This window comes from Micromys minutus, assembly GCF_963924665.1.
Source record: "Micromys minutus genome assembly, chromosome: X".
In the NCBI taxonomy this organism is placed as follows: domain Eukaryota; kingdom Metazoa; phylum Chordata; class Mammalia; order Rodentia; family Muridae; genus Micromys; species Micromys minutus.
The window spans coordinates 3,046,357-3,066,325 of NC_137970.1; the positions used below are offsets into that span (position 1 = coordinate 3,046,357).

The 19,969-nt window shown below is 39.9% G+C and overlaps 1 protein-coding gene across 2 annotated transcripts in view; it reads left to right on the forward strand.

Annotated features, from left to right (window-relative positions):
* SLC9A7 (solute carrier family 9 member A7) overlaps positions 1–12,792 on the forward strand; it is a gene marked incomplete at both ends in the record, with an annotated part of 163,209 nt that extends 150,417 nt beyond the window's left edge. For both annotated transcript variants that reach the window (XM_080909638.1, XM_080909639.1), the window contains 3 exons: positions 439–521; positions 9,159–9,264; positions 12,541–12,792. In XM_080909638.1, the coding sequence (XP_080765764.1) occupies positions 439–521; positions 9,159–9,264; positions 12,541–12,792 (441 nt within the window). The remainder of the gene's footprint in view (positions 1–438; positions 522–9,158; positions 9,265–12,540) is intronic.
* Positions 12,793–19,969: the final 7,177 nt, after the last annotated feature.

Consider the following 19,969-nt stretch of genomic DNA (forward strand, 5'->3'; position numbering starts at 1 on the left):
TTAAAATAAAAATGCCAAAAGGGAGTTTATGCTAATATTGTCTCCATCTACCCACAAATATGACTAGACCTTTTAACTTTGGGAACTGATTTTCCCCCTTTTGGGTTTGCTTGATTTCTGCTAGCATATTGCCTCTCAATATATCTCTGCAGATGTTCTAGACATTGAACTCGAGGCCCTGTACATGAAACATAAATTCTCTACCACTGAGAACTGCATCTTTAGTAGTGTATGGTGCTCCACTGTGAACTCTACCTCTGTGAAAGCTGTAGTTGACCTAGTTGGATGAGCCCAAGTTGAGAGCAATGGCCTAGCTTGTGCAAGGCTCTGGGTTCAATCTTAAGTTTGGCAAAACACAATATTTAGGGTTTCAAAACTAGCCTTTCTCCATCTTCTCAGTGCCCCTTTCCCTAATTAGTGTTCTCTGGTTTCTTCTAGGATGGCCTGGATTCTGTTGGAGGAAGCCGGACAAAGCAGGAAAGTGCATGGATATTCAGGCTGTGGTACAGCTTTGATCATAAGTATCCTTTTGCATTTGTCTGGGCTCAGGAGTCATTGCTGACAACAACCATTTGCTGAATGGTCAGTGGGTAACACTCCTGATGAATAAGGAAAGGTGTGCACAGAGCAGGCACACTCACTCTTCTCTTGGGACAAATGCATTGATCTTTCAATCATAGATGGTCAAGGTAAACATCTCTCCAGCAAAGAAGAATATGGATATTTCAGAACAGTTAATCTATAGGCTGGCAGACTCATGTGGCTATCAAAAGCTTTGTATCTTTGTAGGTAAACTAGTTAAAATTATATAGTGATCTTCCCTGCAGTCTGGAAGGGAAGGGAGTCTTGGGACATCTTTGTAGTAAGGATTATTCTTATTGGTGAAATTTGGCCAATTATATCCAATGTTATCTTGGCATAATATGGCCACATGCAGGGCACACACTATTCTTGTTAAGTCAAATTAAAAAAAAAACCTGAATGATATTTTGAATTGATACAGTAACCAAATGGGTAGATGGCTTATTATGAATATTTTTAAGACATAGAAAATGTTAAAGCAATATTCTACCGAAAATATAAAAGATGAAGAGAAACATAACTGAATTATAAATGTTATCAGTCAACACATACACTAAGAGCCAACTGTAAAAGCATAAACCTGTAATCTCAGCACTCAAAAAATGGTGGCAGGAAGACTGGAAGATAATGCCTAGCCTGGACTACATAATGAGTTCAAAGCCAGCCTAAGCTGTGTAAGACCCTGTCTCAAAATAAACACGCTCATTTTAATGTTAAACCAGTCAAGAAACATGGAAACTGGCATGAAGCGATATTATTCTTCCTTCCCAAGTATAGCCACGTCATTTTTTTTTTTTTCAGTTTTTGACATTAGTAACATTTTACGGTTTTGCTATATATATGATATATAACGTAAGGGCACAGACATGTATTATAAATGTATATATAACTGAAAATATTGTGTATGTGTGTTTGTGTGTGTGTGTGTGAAGTTATACTGGGTGTGCCTATTTTTGTGTCTGGTTTATTTGTGTGGTTCATCCATGTCGTGTTTTGCTCTAGCACATTTGTTCTTATTGGTGCATAGTGTTTCGTTGTATACCTATCCCACATTTTCATTCTATTGTTGATGGACCTTAAATTATTGCCTTCTTGAAGAAAACTTTTGTGAACATTATTATCCATATGTGTCCTTGATATACTTACTGTGTGTATGTTTTCAGTGGGAGTATGAGGAAAATTGCTGTGGCACAAGGCATTTGTAGGTTCAATATTAGAAGACAGTTTTCCAAGGTGGTGATACTATTTCATACATTCCTAGTGTCTGAAAGTTCCAGTTCCACATATTCAGCAAGAATTGTCACTCTTTTGACTTTTATTGTATAATTTATTGTTGCCCTAATTTTTATTTCTGTGACAGCTCACAGGATTGAGGACTCTCTTCACATGTTTACTGGCCATTGGCTATTTTCTTAATGAAATGCTTCTTTACATTTCTTGCCTGTTTGTCTTTTTTTATCTATTTGAATTTTTCTTAGTGATTCATAAGAGTCCATTATGTATCTGATTATGCACCTTTTGCTGGTTATATATGATAATATATCATCTCCCAATTTGTACATTGTCTATTCACTTTCCCAATTAAGTCTTTTGAGGAATAGAAGCTCTTAGTCTGGTTGATTAATTCTGTTCTGGTTAGAATCTTTTGTGTCCTCCTTCAGAAATCATTGCCTGTCTCAATGTCATAAAGCCAGTTTCCTAAACTACCTTCAGAGTCTAGATTCTTTATCTCCTGTGTGTGTTTTCATTGGCCGAGTGACAAACATGGGCAAGGGCCACATCTAGATATGATTTGAGATGCTCTGAATGATGTCATCCTTCAGAGATGATTTAAAGATTTCAATTTAGGACTGCTGTATAGTTAGACCTAAGCAATAGCAGCTCCAGGTCACCTGTACCCAAGCAGCAAGAAAAGAGACTTGATGCCAGGTTCAGTTCCTTTGGGGGTTAATTTTTCTCTTTGTACTTTCATCTAGGATTCCAACCTAAAGCTTGGGATGTTTACACCTTTTTCCTTAGTAGGCCTTCAAACTCCACTTTCCATCAGCCTCAGCCTGTCCCATCTGAGGTTGTCAGATACTAAGCTTGGTGAGAACTGGGGCTTGACAAGGGTCAGGCTCACATACTTGGTGTTCTCCTCCTGGACTTAAGCTCTCTTCATTGCCTTGGCCATTTTCTGAAGCCATCAAGCAAAGGCCTTTGCCTTGTTTAATTTTCTGTTGGCTAGGATTTCCCATTCTTAATAGAAAGGCTAGTCTAAGTTGCTATATTCATTATTCTCTGAAACAGAACTTGCAGGGATTTCTTTAAAGTCATGTGAACTTTGTTTAAATGGTGATCCAGAAACCGTGTTGCTTCTTGGGTTTGGAGAAGATAGAGACTATTGAAGAGCATCCAAGGAAGGACAAATGGTAAAGTGATAATTGATTCTTTGAAGAGAAACAGAAGTGAGCTCTAAAGTCACATCTGAGTTTAAATTTAGAGAATTTGGGGTTTCTACTTCTTAATTCAGGGAACAGAAACTAAAGTAGGCATAGTCTGCTTAGATGCTTAGATGAGGAAGTTACCCATGATTCATCCTACTTCCTCATTATCACAAATCCAGAAAATTTAGTTTTGCTATTAGAAGAAAATTTGGGCAGGCATGCCAGGGTAGTGCCCACATGTAATCATGACACTTAAGCAGAAGGAACATGAACTCAGGACCAGTCTAAGCTCCATAGAAACTTTCTGGGGGTATACAGTGAGTTGAAGAGTGTCTTAGTTACTTTTTTATTGCTGTGATAAGATACCATGACCTTGGAAGAATTTATTGGATGTTTCAGAGGGTTAGTTAGAGACCGTGGCCATTGTGGTGAGAGCATGGCAGCAGACTGGCAGACAGGCATGGTGCTGAAGTAGTAGCTCAGAGCTTACATCAGAGAGGGGGAGGGAGACAGAGAGAGACAGAGACAGAGAGAGAAAGCTGGCTAGAGAAAGCTGACTGGGAATAGCTTGGGCTTTGGAAATCATAAAGTTCTCCGCCAGTGGCACAACTCCTTCAACAAGGCCAAATCTTATCCTTCCTAAAGGTTCCTGAAACCCAGGGACAAAACATTCAAATATTTGAGCCTATGGGGCCATTCTCATTCAAACAGTTACAGAGACCAACCCAAGCAACATGAGACCACATCTCAAAAAATGAGACAGTTGAGTTGAACATGAATTACTTCCACAGGTCTACAGAGCCTCCTTCCCTACAGGCCTTAAAATGGTGCAGATAAACTTTCAGTTTAAAATGAAAGGTTCAGTGTCTACGTACTCTTCCTTCTTTTCCAAGTCCTCACAGAAACGACAAAAGAGTTATTTTTGGTAACTTGGAAAGCTAAGGAAAGGTAGAAGGGATTATAGCAGACAGAATACAAAGATAAAAGTTAGTTTTAGCCAGTTAGCCTAGCTGATTACTCAAGACTATTGGGAACAGCTGTCACAGTTTCTTCTTGTCAACAGATTAACTAGTAGCCACTTTTTCCTCAGTCCTTAGACATCTGGAGACAGTAGAAATCCTTGACAGTGAGGGGTGTTAGTAGAGACCAAAGATTTTTTGTGCCCAGAGTAACCGTCCCTGTTCTTGTTTTTAATACCATAATAGGAGTCTCCATCATGCCTGATGAACTAAGAGACTGAATAAATACACGAGGGAGTAGGGATATTGAAGTAATTAAACAATTGCAGATGTTTACTCTTAAAAGCTTCTATCTAGGCATGATGATGATATTGATATTGATGTAAACCCCTAATTTCAGCACTTCGGTTGGCCAAGGCAGAGGATTTCCATGAGTTACAGGACAGCCTAGCCTAAATAATGAGTTACAGGCCAGTCTGTTATTTTCTGAGTGTGAGACTGTGAGACTTTGTCTTAGAAAAAAATAAGAAACACCCAAAATAGCAATTTTAGAAATAGATGATTTTTTCCAGTCATGAAATAAAGACAAGTTATTAGAAAACAGTTGAAAGAAAAGAAAAAAATATCTTTGAAATTAAAAATAAATTTTGTGGTACATGCTTATGGCAAGAGAATCAGGAGTTCAAGGCCAGCCTGGACTAAGTATGACCCTGTTTCAAGTTTTCAAAGAGTAATGCCTCCCTCAAGGGTAGTGAATAGTTGTGCATAGTAAAGAACAAATCATTGATTTGGAAAATAAAGTTGAAGAAAATACTTCAAGAATTAGCAAAAATAAAAGTTCAGAGACATGTTGAGAGAAGAATGTTGGCTACAGAGGGGCCCATGTCACTTGGCCTCTATGGGCTTTAATTCTAACTCCCTTGGATTATTTTGCATTTTGATGACAGATAAATGCATAAACGTATATTGTCCAGTGAAATCCAGTGTGAAGCCCCACAGCTTCAGAATGACCATTATAACTGTACAGAAGTTCATTCTGATGCATAGAGTTTGGGTCTGATTTATTTTGGTGGGTTGATGTTTTGTATTTGCAAGATTCTTATAATGAAGTTTGAACTAAACTAGCTTTTAAAAGAAAATTAGATATTTTTAAATAGAGAGAAAGATAAATACAGGTGATATGAAAACAGAGGCAGGGACTATTTGGGGGAGGTAGGGAACCAGCAAGAATAGGATAGGAAAGATGGGGAAAAGGGACAAATAAAAACAAAGGAAAATGACACACATGCATGTAAATGCCACGATGAAACACATCATTTGTATAATAGCAAAATATGAATACACTTTAAGAAATTGTATATGTTCCCAAATATGTATTTTTAAAGGAAATTATTCTAGACCTTCTCAACGTCAGTCAAAAGGGCTTATCTTTGGTAAAAGGGCTTATCTTTGATGTGTCTGAGGCTGGGATAGACAGTAAGGCTTGATTCATGACATGATAGATAAAAACAGAAGAAAAATAATTGCGTAGGAGGGGCCCACATTCATCCACAAGCCTGCACCTTAAAAAAAAAAACACTTTTATTTTTTTACAGTCCAGCCATTGCTCCCCTCCTGGTTCCTCTCCCCACACTTCCTCATCCTATTTTTCCTCTCCCACATCTCCAAGAGGATTTTCCCCCTACAACCAGACCTCCCCACTCCCTGGGTCCTCCAGTCTCTTGAGGATTAGGTGCATCTTCTCTGACTGAACCCAGACTCATCAGTCCTCTGCTGGATATGTGTTGAGAACTCATATCAGCGGGTGTATACTGCCTGGTTGGTGATCCAGTGTCTGAGAGATCTCAAGGGTCTAGGTTAATTGAGACTGCTGGTCCTCCTACAGGGTCACCCTCCTCCTCAGCTTCTTCCAGCTTTCCCCTAATTCAACCATGGGAGACAGAGGGGCAGCAGCTTCTGTCCATTGGTTGGGTACAAATATCTGCATCTGATTCTTTCAGTTGCTTGTTGGGCCTTTCAGAGGGCAGTCATGACAGGTCCCTTTATGTGAGCACTCCATAGAATCAGTAATAGTGTCAGGCCTTGGAGCCTCCCTTTGAGATGGATCCCAACTTGGGGCTGGTTATTGGACCACATTTCCCTCAGTCTCTTCTCCATTTTTGCCCCTGCAGTTCTTTCCGACAGGAACAATTATAGGTCAGAGTTTTGACTGTGGGATAGCAACCCCATCCCTCACTTGATACCCTGTCTTTCTGTTGGAGGTAGACTCTGCAAGTTTCCTCTCCCCACTGTAAGGCATTTCATCTAAGGTCCCTCCCTTTTAGTCCTGAGAGTCTCTCACCTCCCAGGACTCTGTACATTCTGGAGGGTCCCCCACTTCCCATCCCCCTAGGTACCATATTTCTATTCACTCTGCTAGCCCTCAGGGCTTTTCTCCTGTCTCTCCCCCCACACCTGATTATGTTCCTTTTTTCCCTCTCCTCTTTTTCACCCAGGTCCCTCTCTCCCTCTGCCTCTCAGGATTATTTTCTTCTCTCTCCCAAGTTGGATTGAAGCATCCTCACTTGGGCCTTTGTGCTTGTTAACTTTCTTGAGTTCTGTGGTGTCCTAGGTATTCTGTATTTTTTGGGCTAATAATCCACTTAATAGTGAGTCTTTTATTTTTGGGTTAAATGTTCTGTATATACCTGTTAACTTCATTTTGTTCATAACCTCTATTAGTTTCACTGTGTCTCTGTTTAGTTTCTGTTTCAATGGTGTGAGTGGGATGTTGACATCTCCCACTATTATTTTGTGAGGTTCAATGTGTGTTTTGAGCTTTATTAAAGTTTCTTTTATGAATGTGGGTACCCTTGCATTTGGGGCATAGATGTTCAGGATTGAGACTTTTTCTTGGTGCATTTTTCCTCTGATAAATAAGAGTCCTTCCTCATCTTGCTTGATAACTTTTGGCTGAAAGTCTATTTTATTCAATATTAGAATGACAACTCCAGCTTGTTTCTTGGGACCATTTGTTTGGAATTTTTTTTCCAGCCTTTTACTCTGAAGTAGTGTCTGTCTTTGTCACTGATGTGTGTTTCCTGTAGGAAACAAAATGCTGGATCCTGCTTGCTTATCCAGTCTGTTAGCTTATATATATATTTTTAATTGGGAATCAAGTCCATTGTTATTGTGAGATACTAAAGACAGATAATTATAATGTTTGTTGTTGTAGGTGGCATTGTGTGTATGTGATTCACTCCTTTTGGCTTTGTTGTGAGATGATTAATTTCTAGTTTTTTCTTTGGTGTAAATATCCTCCTTGTATTGGAGTTTTTCTTCTAGAATCCTGTGTAGGGCTGGATTGGTAGATAGATATTGTTTAAATTTGGTTTTCTCATGGAATGTTTTAGTTGCCTAGGCAACTCTTGCAGTCTCCATTACCTCTATCCAGGCTCTTTTGGCTTTTAGTGTCTCTGTTGGGAAGTCTAGTATAATTCTGATAGGTCTGCCTTTATATGTTATTTGACCTTTTTCTCTTACAACTTTAAATATTATTTCTTTGTTTTGTTCATTTAGTGTTTTATTGTGTACTGAGAGGAATTTTTTCTGGCCCATTCTATTTGGTGTTCTGTAGGCTTCTTGTACATTTTTGGCCATCTCTTTCTTTCTTTTGTTTGGGGAAGTTTTCTTCTATGATTTTGTTGAAGATGTTTTCTGGTGCTTTGATCTGGGAATCTTTGTTTTCCTCTATTCCTATTATTATTAGGTTTAGTCTTTTCATCGTGTCCTGAATTTCCTGGATGTCTTGGGTTAGGAGGTTTTTTGAATGCTTTGCATTTTCTTTGACTATTGTATCAATATCTTCTAACTTATCTTCTACACCTGAGATTCTCCTATCTCCTCTATTCTGTTGGTTTTTGAATTTCCAGGTTTGCTTCCATTTGTGTTTTTTTAATTGTTTACTTCCACTTTTATGTCTTGGGATGCTTTATGCAATTCCTTTACCTGTTTAATTGTGTTTTCCTGTATTTCCTTAAGTGATTTGTTTCCTCTTTAAGGACTTCTACTTGTTTACCTGTGTTTTCCTGTATTTCTTTTAGTGAATTATTTATATCCTCCTTAAAGAACTCTATTATCTTTGTGAGATAGGATTTTAGGTCAGCTTCCTGATTTTCAGGTGTGTTGGGATCCCCTGGGCTTGCGTGGTGGGAGAACTGGGTCCTAATGATACCAAAGTATATTTATTAGCTTCTGTTGATTATGGTCTTGCACTTGCCTCTTGACATCTGGTTATCTTTGGTGTTAACTGGCCTGAATGTCTCTGTTTGGATTTTTCCTCCTGTGTCCCTGTGTTGCTGCAGTTCTCCTGGGAGACCTGTAGCCCTGGGTGCAGCAGATCTCCTGGGAGGCCTTCAGATTGTGGGTTCTTCAGAAGGGCAGACAAGATGATGATCTGCCCTAGTGGAAGGTGTAGGCACCCAAGCCTGCTCTTAAAGCCAGTAATCACACAGCAGCTTGTTCTGTCTGCAGAGAGCTCCAGGCAAGCCCTTGTTTCCATCTTTTAACAAAGAGTTGTTTCATTGTTTAAGAGTCAAATAGTTCACAACCAGAAGTATACCTCAGTCTTCTGCTTAGAGTAAACAAATTAGTAAGCAATGTACTCTAATGGATCCAGTGTGTTTTGTTTGTTTTTTTCCTTTGAGACAGGTTTCTCTTTGTAACATCTCTGGCTATTCTGAAACAAGCTCTGTAGACCAAGGGCAGCCTCAAATTTACAGTGATCCAGATGCCTCTGCCTACCAAGTGCTAGGATTAAAGGTGTGCAGCATTACCACCAGGTTCAGTGTTCTTTTAGTTTGTTTGCCTGCTTGATTTGGATTGTTTCCATATTGTCCATATTGGCCCCAACCTTCCAAGTGCTGGGATTCCAGGTGTGTACTGTTGTGCTTGACTGAATTAATTTGACATTCTTTTAATTGACTTTTAGAAATCACTAAAAGTTACGCATATGCACTTAGACACCATGGAGGTAGATTTTCATCTTCGCTTCCTACGGCTGTTAGGATTTTCTGTGTTGTCCTGAAAGAAGGGGAGTGGGAGGCTTTTGTGGTAGAATGACTGACAATTTATTACTTTGGGTTTTAAAAATGCTTATACTTTGTGTATTATTTTAATTGCAGCCATTTTTTCCTTAATTTCCTTTTTAAAGTTACTTAAAGCCCATTCTCACCCACAGTGGTCCCCCGCTGACTACCACTCTCCCAGCCTGGTGTGGCTTGCTAGCTCGATGTCTGACCAGTCCCCAGGTGTATGATGTAAGTAAAACTTGTAGGTGCTACTTAAAGGGTAGTCTCTTCCTTTGGAAGAAATGACACACTCAAACCTCCAGATCATTGATTTTGCTCATCAAATACAGTAGCTGTGGTTTGGAATACAAGTGACCAGATTGTATTTCAAGCCATCACAGGCTACTGAAGAAGAAACCATAGCTAAACCCATTTTCTTCTCTGTGTTATGGGCCTACTAGTGCCAGCTGGTATGAGCATTAAATAAGGTTCATCAAAATATACGATAAACCACAAGGCAGCACACCAAATTAAGGATTCAATTGAAAGTAGTTTATTCATGTCTTGTTTAGGTTCTGTCTTATCATTTTCTGGTGCTAGAAATGGACTCACCACAGTTAAGAAAAGAATGCTCCTGCTGTGGATGTCTTAGACTTAGGGCTGAACTTGAACTCCCAATGTGGGTGGAAGGGCACATAGATAGAGAGAGCAAGCAGCTGTCTACAATGAAGTAGTAAAAAGGGAGACAGAAAATCCTTCTCTTCCATCTCTCTCTCATCATCCCACTATAATAGAGTCCTTAGCCCGAGGGAAAAGAGCTTCTTAGATTTGTGTTCCGCCTCATAGATGCCAAAGGCTAGTTTCCTTCTCAGCACTCTGCAAAGGAGAATATGCTGCAGCAATATAGTGAGGAGAGTACAATCTTAGGGGTCACTCAGGCTGTCTGTGGTCCCGTGATTAGTAGCTGACAAAACTGAGATTTAAGATGGGTCTCCAAATAGTTAATAATCTGCAGTTGATTTAACCAATGATGAGATATCAGAAGGCCATCCCAAGGTCTGAGGGAGAAGGGCTCTCAAGAAGTTGAAACAGGTTAGTGGGGTCAGGAAAGGTGGCACACATTCATAGAAAGGGGTATGTATGCTAAAGCTAGCGTAGTTGGGATAGTAGATAAGGGCGACTGCACCCAAGACCCAGGATGAAAGCAGCAGTTTAATAGATGTCACACTCTTCCTTTGAGAACAAAGATTACATATACCAAGTCATGGTGCATCTGAAACCTAGTGCTACTGGGCAGTGTGTGCTCTTCCTTATCCCCCTTAGAGAAATACAGCCATTATGACAGAGAGGCTATCAGTAAGTGCCTGCCACACAAGCATGAGAAAATGAGTTTGAATCCACAGCATTCACATAAAAAGCTAGGCATGGTGGTGCATATTTGTAACCTAATTAATAACCTAATTAATAAGTGGACTCCAGGCTCAGTGAGAGACCCTGTCTCAACTGAAGAGAGCAATTGAAGAAGATACTCAAGCAACCACTGGCCTCCATGTGTAGGTGCATGCATATATGCACATGTCTACACATACATGCAGCACAGATGCATAGGCAAAGGTATCAGAACTTTGTACCTGTAAAGAATGTGGGCTGTCTTTTTGGGAGAGTGGGTTGTGCCTTTGTCTTTTCTTCACGTTTTCACTTGCTGTGTCTTAAAGATGTCTGAGCTGACCAGCACCCCTAGCTCCTTCTGCCCTGTACAAGGGAAACCTCGCTTGTGACCCCCTGGAATAGGCTACTTCAAGTTATAAGAAAAATAGGCCTTTGGGAATTTAATTCAATGGAAGAATGACTACCTTGTGGTTATGAAACCTGGGTTTCATCCCAGACATGGGAAAAAGTAAAAAAATGCTGTGATGAGGGCATTTAAAATAAAAGCTTCACTATTAAAAATACTCCTGTAATCTAAGGCTTACTAATTGTCCCCTTTGTTTAGAGACTAGGGATATGCAGACTAGAAGGATGACGGCATAAACTCAGTAAGGTTCAGTGATATGAATGAACACATGTACAAACTCAGTCATGTACTTCAAGTATGTCTCTCACCACTTAAAGAGACTACTCAAGGTTTGGTCTAGGAATGTTTGGGCTCTGGGGTCCACATACCCATCCAATCTTGAACCACCAAGGGAAGAGCTGACCTTGGTGCTATTGCTGATTCTTTGGGCTGAGGCTCTTCTGCCCAGCATTTCAGCTCCCTCCAGATATGTCAAGGCCTCCTGTTGAGTGAAAGCAAAGCCTTTTCAGTATTGTCAGTTGAAGAATCTGAAGTTGAGAGAGACAAAAGGGTTTCTTATAGTTAGTGCCAGGGGAGGACTGCTGACTGGGTGGGTCTCATGAGCATTTGACAGCTATTGTATGTTTCCTACCCATCACCTATAGGATATTTTTAATTGGTAAAATTTACTTGGAGAGTTCTGAGGTGTTCATCCTCCATTATTTCCACTCTAACCTTAACTCATGTATGTCCCAAATATGCCCTGTACATATAGTCTGAAATTAACTATATATTTATAATAATTTCATGCACAAAAAAATTGAGAGCATGAGGCTTGTGACATCATGTCATAGTCATGCTAAAAACCTGTTATTTTGTACAATTAATATAAACTATAAAAAAGTGGAGACAGTACTCAAAAACTGACGTTAGTGTGTATGTCCTTCATAGGTAGGGAGATCATGTGAGGTTTCCAGCAGGTAAAGTGCATACTCACTTCAGTCGTTCACTTCCTCCAGCTGAAGCTATGAAGACAGTCGAGGGAAAACAAGGAGGAAATGCTCACTGTGGCTTTTCTTGCCACTGCAGACTACAGAAACTCTTCTTCATGTAGAAACAGGCAGCAGACCCACCTCGAAGACGTGCGCAGATAGGAGAGAGCCAGAGCCAGTTATTTCTATTTGGGTGGGGAAGCTGAGAATGGAGCCAGCCTGCCTGCTTCCTTTAGACACCAACCCCTGAGCTATCATGCACCTGAAATCTAAGCTGCTTCTGGTATTGTAAGTCCTGGCTCAGGGAAGAACACTCTAGTTCTTACATAGTGACCATACAAAGGACGTAGGCAGGCAGGTTTCATAAAATTCTTTTTCAAAAAAAGGTGATTTTTATGTATATATGTATTTGTGTGCCTGAGTATGTGTGTATGAGCATGACCAAATGTGTGCAGGTGCCCACAGAGGTAAGAAGAGGGTTTTGGATTCCCTAGGATTGGAATCACAGGCAGCTGTGAATTGCCTAATTTGGAAGCTGGGAATTGAACCTGTCTTCTCTGTAAAAGGATCAAGAGTTCTTTTGCACCATTTCTGCAGCCTCCCAATTCCTTGTTTTTTGGTTTTTTTTTTTTTTTTTTTTTTTTTTTTTTGTTTTTGTTTTTTGTTTTTTTTTTTTTTTTTGGATATAAGAATTTGGGGTTAGGTTGGACACAGCTCTGGAAAATCTCAGGTTCCCCTTTTGTTGGATGTACCTTTCAGAACCAAGAGCCACTGAGAGAAGATGACTCTGATTTCATCTTGACGGAAGGTGACCTCACCTTGACCTATGGAGATAGCACCGTGACAGCAAATGGCTCCTCAAGTTCCTACACAGCCTCCACAAGTCTCGAGTGTGGTCGTAAAACAAAAAACAGCTCCGAGGAAGTACTTGAGCGAGACCTGGGAATGGGAGATCAGAAGGTTTCCAGTCGGGGAACCCCCCTTGTGTTTCCACTGCAGGAAAATGCATGACTTATCTGTAAATCCTGAGGGATCAGGGATGCTTTCCTAAGGGTGAGGATGGCCAAATGCCCCAGTGTGTTCGATATGTTGCATTGACTCTGTTAAAACTAATGCTTCTGTTTCAACGGGGCTTGATCTTACCATTCAACACTTAACCCAAGACTCAGATGGTAAAGCTGAAGTGTCTCTAGATTAAAGACAAATGCAGACCTATTTCCACTTTTTCACATACTAGTATACTGTTTCCGAGTTAAACAAAACCATAGCATGCTTTAATGGTCTCTCACTTCATCCTCCTTTAGCATCTGAGCATGGTGGGGCAGATAAGGGGCTTCATTGCTATGCTATCGTGCCAGGCTACCTGGCTCAAGAAACATCAGGTTGGGAGGACAAGTTAGACAAATGACAATGAAGAAAAGAAACTGAGATCAGAATTCCAGTGGTGCCAGATGCTGGTGTTGCAGCAGATAGTGGAACCTCTGGCTCTGAAGACTTACACGGCTGTGTCCTACTGTCTTGCCTGTTCTCCTTGTGTTGCTCCTAGACTGAGGATTAGTAAGTGTGTCCATAGGCTGGAGTTTTATCTCAGTTGGAAAGTACTAGGGTACTTGCCTATAGCTCACTAGACCCTGGGTTCCACCCTAGCGCTGCAAAAACTGTGTGCACTGGGGTTTTCCAAGAGCATTTTAATATTTGGGGGTGTGTGAGAAGTCTACTTCCTTCTCTGGAAATCTCTATAAAAGAGTTACTAAAATGTTTAAAACCAAAGGCAAATCATGTTCGTTCTTCTGTTTGAATTAAGCTGAGGGCGTGAGGTACTGGGAAACTGCTGATGATACCACGGCAGTACTCACTGCCTAGAAGGTAACTGATAAGGACTGAGGTGTGTCCACCACAGGGTTCAAGATAACATGTAATTGCTGTTATCTGGGGAAGAGAAGGCAGCAAGAAACAGAAGAGGCCATAGACTATAGTTTGAGGAAAGAGATTTTAATGTGAAAAAATTAACCTGCAAAGTAAAGATTGAAGCCTTTGTTTTTATTTTACATAAATTTTACTTTAAAAAATCCAAACAAAGTAATTCCAAAATCACACTACATAGAATATAGAACTTGCTTTGCTATAAATTATAAAAATATGTATGTTCAAGTAAACACTGAGTTTCCAATGTCAACTATCTCTATGACAAAAACTTCGATACTTATAATTACTTCCCCATTGGTAATATTTTCAACACCTAGAAGATGAAAATCATTCTGGTGCTTTGTTTCAATCGGAACTTTTGTTACTAAACATGCACATCCAAAGCCTTTTAATGAGTTACCATTTCTGTTCTTTTAGGAGAGATAGGAAAGTCCAAAAACAAAACAAGCATGCAAGCAAACAAACAAAAACTCCCAAATCTGACTTTTTAAAACTATTAGGTAGCTGGCACTTTGACCCCACCTTCTTTTGTGAAATTTGATAACTCCAGGAATCGAAGATGAGTTATCTCCTTATGTATGAGTTGGTGTTGGTCAAGGAGCATTCACTATAGCAACCTTCCTGTGGACCAGGTCTTGTTGCCATGTTCCATATCTGAGTTTTGAACCTTTCTTCTAGTCTGACTTCCTTTACTTTCTTCAGGAATTACGTTTGATATATTCAGCTGTGTTCTGATAGGTAGAATCCTGTCTGCTAACGTCTGAAGTAGAAGGTGAAGCAGGATGGGCTTTAGTCCAATCCGTCCTGCAAACTGGAGAACATGTACATACACTGTGAGGATTACTTTGCTGGGGCAATGAACTGCCCTAAGATTTTCCAAATCAGAAAGAACTTCTCCAGAAAGTGTTACAAAGCTTCACATTATCTGAGTTCTAGTGGTCAAAGACAGTACTATTTTTAAAATGTTGCTTTAACCAGCTGGCTTTTTCTTCATAGAATGCCTTTTTCTTCAATCCCAGATGAAACCTGGCTTCTGGAAAGCTTCTTTGTCTGAAAGTTCTTTTCATGGTTGTGAATGAAGTTCTAGCAGCATCACAATCAGTAGCGAGCAGCTGCTGGAAATGCTGCTCCTTTGATCATTTCTTTACATTGCTGAATCTAACTCTGGCTTCCTGAGTTTCTTAAATGTTCAGTCTTGTCATGAAAATACAGCTTTATCATTCAAATCTTCTCAGCATACACTGTGTGACTTGGTTATCAAGTTTTCTATGTAACTTCAATATTTTCCACCATTTTCTTGTGCTTTTAAGCTGCTCTCTCAAGATTTTGTGGGAAAGACCCCACATGCCCAGTATGCTCATCTCCCTAGTTTGGTCTCCTGTCAGGTAATTTCCTGTATCATCTGCTGTTTCTCTGTGTTTCCTTTTGAAGGGAAGAAACCCAGCATTCTCCACTAGAATGTGTTGCTGATGATATTCATAGTCATTCAGATGAATAGTTTCCTCTTTGTACCTCACTTCTGTTTTGCCCAATTTCTGGGAGCCTATGTTTACACCAGTTCTCAAAGAATTCATAATGGCTGTGAGTGATTTTCATTCTTCTCATTCATAGTAAGTTGGTGAGGACAGGCCTTTATATGTCATGCTCTTGTTCTCTGGTTGTACAGCTTAGCTTAGCCTACAACATGTCTTCATAAATTCTGTACACCATCCTTCTTCTTTTTTCAGTAGATTCTTGTTCCTTCATCATAAGCTCCCCCACCCCTACCCTTGTGGAGGACTCTAGTTGCTCCTGAGTTGCTTAGCAGGTCTGAAGATGACCCACAGCACCTCCCATCTTTGGATTCATTGTCTTCATATTTTCTTAAGGTACAAGGTTTCTCCTGTGAGGGACAAATAGCTCACCCAGAGAGTTTAAAGCAGAACCCATACTTTATTCTTTCTTTGTCATTTTACTCTTGGATTCTCCATGTAATTAAAACTAGTCAACTCTTAATCAAGATATGGAAGGGTCAATATTCTCTTGTGTGTATACTGTGAGAAAGGCATTTGCCATTGAGAATAAGCTTGCTTGAGACATCTTTATTTCCTGGATATACTGAGATATTTTTGCTTTCTGCCATCAGACCTGGTGGAACTGTCCCAGTTATTGAGTCTCCATCATTAGAAATCTGATGAACCCATTACAGCAATTAAACTCTTAGAACAGCTGCTGTGATACACACACATCTCTATCAAGGCCCCAGAGCTACAGAGTCAGGACCACCTTCTGCAGGCCTATAAGCAGCACAGGCACCAAAGGAAACAGTACACACTGGAGCTGCCTGCTCCTCTAGCACTGATGAGGCCAGCTGTGCTCCATAGAAGTCTTAAGGCCTAGAGAGAACTTCAGACATTGAGCTGATGCATACATGCAATATTAGTTGCTACATGAGGAAAAGGGAACAAAGTAATGGGACATAACCTGGTAGAAAATTCTGCTTTCTATAAGTTTAGGAATTTATAATTTATATGTCTTAATGCTGAGTGCCACACAAAGTGAGGCCATTTTTTGGTAGAGAGGCTACTACACCTGCTTAATATGGCCATGGTTTGAAATGTAGCATTTTAGTTTAAATTCTTTCTGGATGAGCTATCATATATTACCTACTCCTAAAGTAAGTAAAATATTGAGAGAAATCTTGGAAAAAGTTTCTTCCCCTCTCTTACAGTGCTAAGCACTTTTTGGTAACCTGGTTTCTAAAAGATGCTTTTATAACATGGTATGTTTTTCCTTGTTGCATACAGAAAAGAATAGTGCCCCACAAGCACTAAGACATCATTAGTGACATTGCCTATTTAACCCTCTTAGCAGCCTAGTCTTAGTATAATCCTGTTGTGTTTCTCTTAAAGGGTCTTATAATCTTCATTACTTTGACACAGTAAAATATGAAAGTATTGGCATTTGCCAGGACAGAAGGAAAACTAGAATTTTGGTTATTTATTTGAGTTTTTGTTCAGTGAATGAAAGTAAATTATTTTGAGACATGGTCCTGATCTTTGCTTATAAAATGTGGAGCCTCACCCTGACTTCCCAGGAGTCACCTGCAAAGATGAAGCTACTTATAGAAATGGTTCTACACTGAAGTGTTGTCCCCAGATTGCATGAAGAACATCAGGATGCCACAAAGCCCATAAACTGCCTATTTCAAAGCCAGCTAGCATTCTAGAACCAGACTGGAATTGCTGAGTAATGGTCAGGTTTGTCTGAGAAAGTCAGCCAAGTCACCCTTCACTCTGAGTTGAGGTAGATGACAGCTAATGGAATACAGAAGGGTTGAGAGCCTTTTGGATAAAGTTTGTAAGAAATCTTGTTTGAAAGGAAGCTTAGTTGAAATGACCTGCTAAGTTAAGTGATTGTTTATTTTGTAATTGTTAGTGACAAAAAAAAAAGAAAAAAAAAAAAAAAAAACCAAAAACCCAAACTGATTACTAATGCAGACTAGGGCACTGTAGACCTTTTGTGTTCATTTTTCAGAATTCAAGGTTGTTTTCCATATGAAAATAGACTTGAAGGAGAGAGGAGGGGGATTTGTGTATTCACATAGAAGACTTTCAGACTTGTCGTCTTCATTCCAACTTATGGGTAGGAAAGGGAGGATTTCCTTTGACTAATCAAGCTGCTGAGTATTCAGACAAAGGATCCTGGGAAGCTGTCATTCCAATTCGATATGGAATTAATTTAGTAGTCCATTTTTTGTAGTCAAACTTTGTCTTATTAGTTCCCACGTCTTATTCTGCAGAATAAGAGTGACCTCATTTAGTGCTAGCAGCATGGGAGGGGGTCACTGTCATCACATACCAGCAGTGGTATAGTTCTGACAAAGAGAACGTAAAAACCCACTTATTCCTTGTCATAATCCTTCTGTGGAGCTACCTGGAAATTCTAAGCTTTTCTAGAAAAGGAAATCCCACACTTACAGGTTTTGTGTTTTTTCCTAGCAACACCATAGACTGGGCATATCAACTCCAACCAAGCAGGGTACTTCCGAGGGTGACAATGGCCTTGGAGCAAAACTAATCACACTATGATATCAAATGTCTCATCAAGCAAACAGCAAGGAGCACCCTGGGTCAGACCCCTAGACCTCCAAATGCCTTGTGGTTCCATAGACAAATAAGACTTCTTTTGAGAAAAAAATTATCTCAGCTCTAAGTGGACAAATCCTTCCAGGGCAAAGATCTGCCTCATATTTGCTCTGGCATAGACTCTCGTTTGCTTTGTCTCCAGTAGAAGTGAATGTAATCACACATTTATTTAATGTGAACCACTGGTTCCCAGGTACAGAGACACCACTGAAATCAGAAGACAATTGTGCAACTCACCAGACGTGCAGAGCATCCTCGTGTAACCTTCCTTATTCTCAGTATGAGTTCTAAGGGAATAAAAGTAGCCAGGAGCTGACAGCACCATCTGTCTAATGTCATCTGCAGGGAGAGCTGCTAGGGTGGCACCTTGCTGAGCTCATAGTTATACCAGGAGTGGGTTTGACACTCTCACAACTGCCTTTTGATGTTGACTCCATTAAGGTGGGGCAGTCCTTCTCCTGTGTGTTGAATGACAAAGCTCTTTTGTTGTGTTTAAGTGAGACTCTGGCTTGCTAGCATCAGCTGCTGTCTTCTGATGTAGTAAGTTGAATCTAGTAGCCAAGAGTTTAGAAGCAACACATCTGAATGCTGCCCATATCTCTTTGATACCTAAAATGACCCGCCCTTTAAAGCTTAGGTTGAACAACCCAGAGAAGGGTATAATAGGAATGAGGGTGCTTATGTCAAACCATAAAACCATTCTTTGACAATACTTTCAAAACAGGACCTAAAAGCAAAATTTTTCCACTCCCAGTTTTCATGGACATTTATTAAATTAGAAGACACATCTTATTATTAATTGCTGACAAATTGTGAAGAGCAAATCAATTTTTTAATGTTCATTTTATTTTCCTAAGCCGGGTATGCTATAACTGTGGTCCTTTGGAACATATGGGCAGCCATGTTTTGTCCACCCAAGCATTGGGGAGCATTACAAGGAGGGTTTGTCTGCAGTGCTGCTTTTGGAGAAGTAGAAATGAGAGTACACAGCGAAGGACATCTTCTCACATCACCATAATGGTGTCTCAGTCCACCTTCAACTCTTGGCCAGTGGAAATTTGTCTGGGCCTGTGTATGCTGGAAAAAATAAACCTGAAACTGAAAAGGAAGCAGAGACTTGCATAAAGCACTGAAGTTTTGTGGTTGAAAGCACTTTCAGAAACCATTGTCCTGGTGTTCATGGATAACTACCTGCATGGGTGTCTGGGGGATGACTGTGATGATTCTACTTGCAGGCCTTGGGGGAACAGAGGATGCTTTTTCTGTTTCGTGGGTAGTCAATATGTGAATGTATAAAGTTACACTCAAAGTGTAACTTCACAGTAGCATCGTTACCTTCTAGGTTTTCTTTCCTTTTGGACCTAAATCCACATAATCCTCCTTTTACTTTTAGTGGGCATGTTTTACTATGCCCACTAAAATAATTAAATGAGAAGACCATAAAGATTCATTGAGTATCTGGAAAGAAATTTCCTAAAGTAGAATAGGGAGAATTTAACACACAACGATGGGACATTCTGGGGGAACTTTTTATCGAGAGCTGACATAGTGTATTTGGGAAGAATGTTATAGATGATAACAAGTGTGTTTTCATTGTGAAAATAAAAGACGGGGAATTATCTGCAACCTTTATGTGCAATAGGGAAAACTGCAGTAGGAGCCTTGCTGTGCTCTCTGCCCCTCACCGTTTACTCTCATTTTCCTAGAGCTGTCTAGATTGCTATTGTAAAGCTAGCTTCATGTGTCCTGTTCTTTACTGATACTTAACATGTTTTTCTCTAAGCTTTTTTTAAAAATAAAATTCAAAATAAAAAGATGAAGTGGCTGAGCTGATGAGTTGTGTTTTCAGAGTGCCCTCTGCTTTGTGTATACAGTGTGGTCCTATTTCCATCATGTTTCTTGTCCTCACTGAGAAGTTACTTACTTTTGGAACTATTTCCCTCTGGGGAATACATTCAAACCATACTTGAAAAGATCTACTTGAACCCTAAGCAAATCCAGCCCTCAACCTGTATTTGTAAATGAAGTTTTATTGTTATCCATTACAGCAGTTGCTTAGCATGCTATCTAGAGTTGCTTTATGTTACAGTGAGGGAGCTGAGGAGTCAGGATACAGATTCTGTGGCACAGAATGC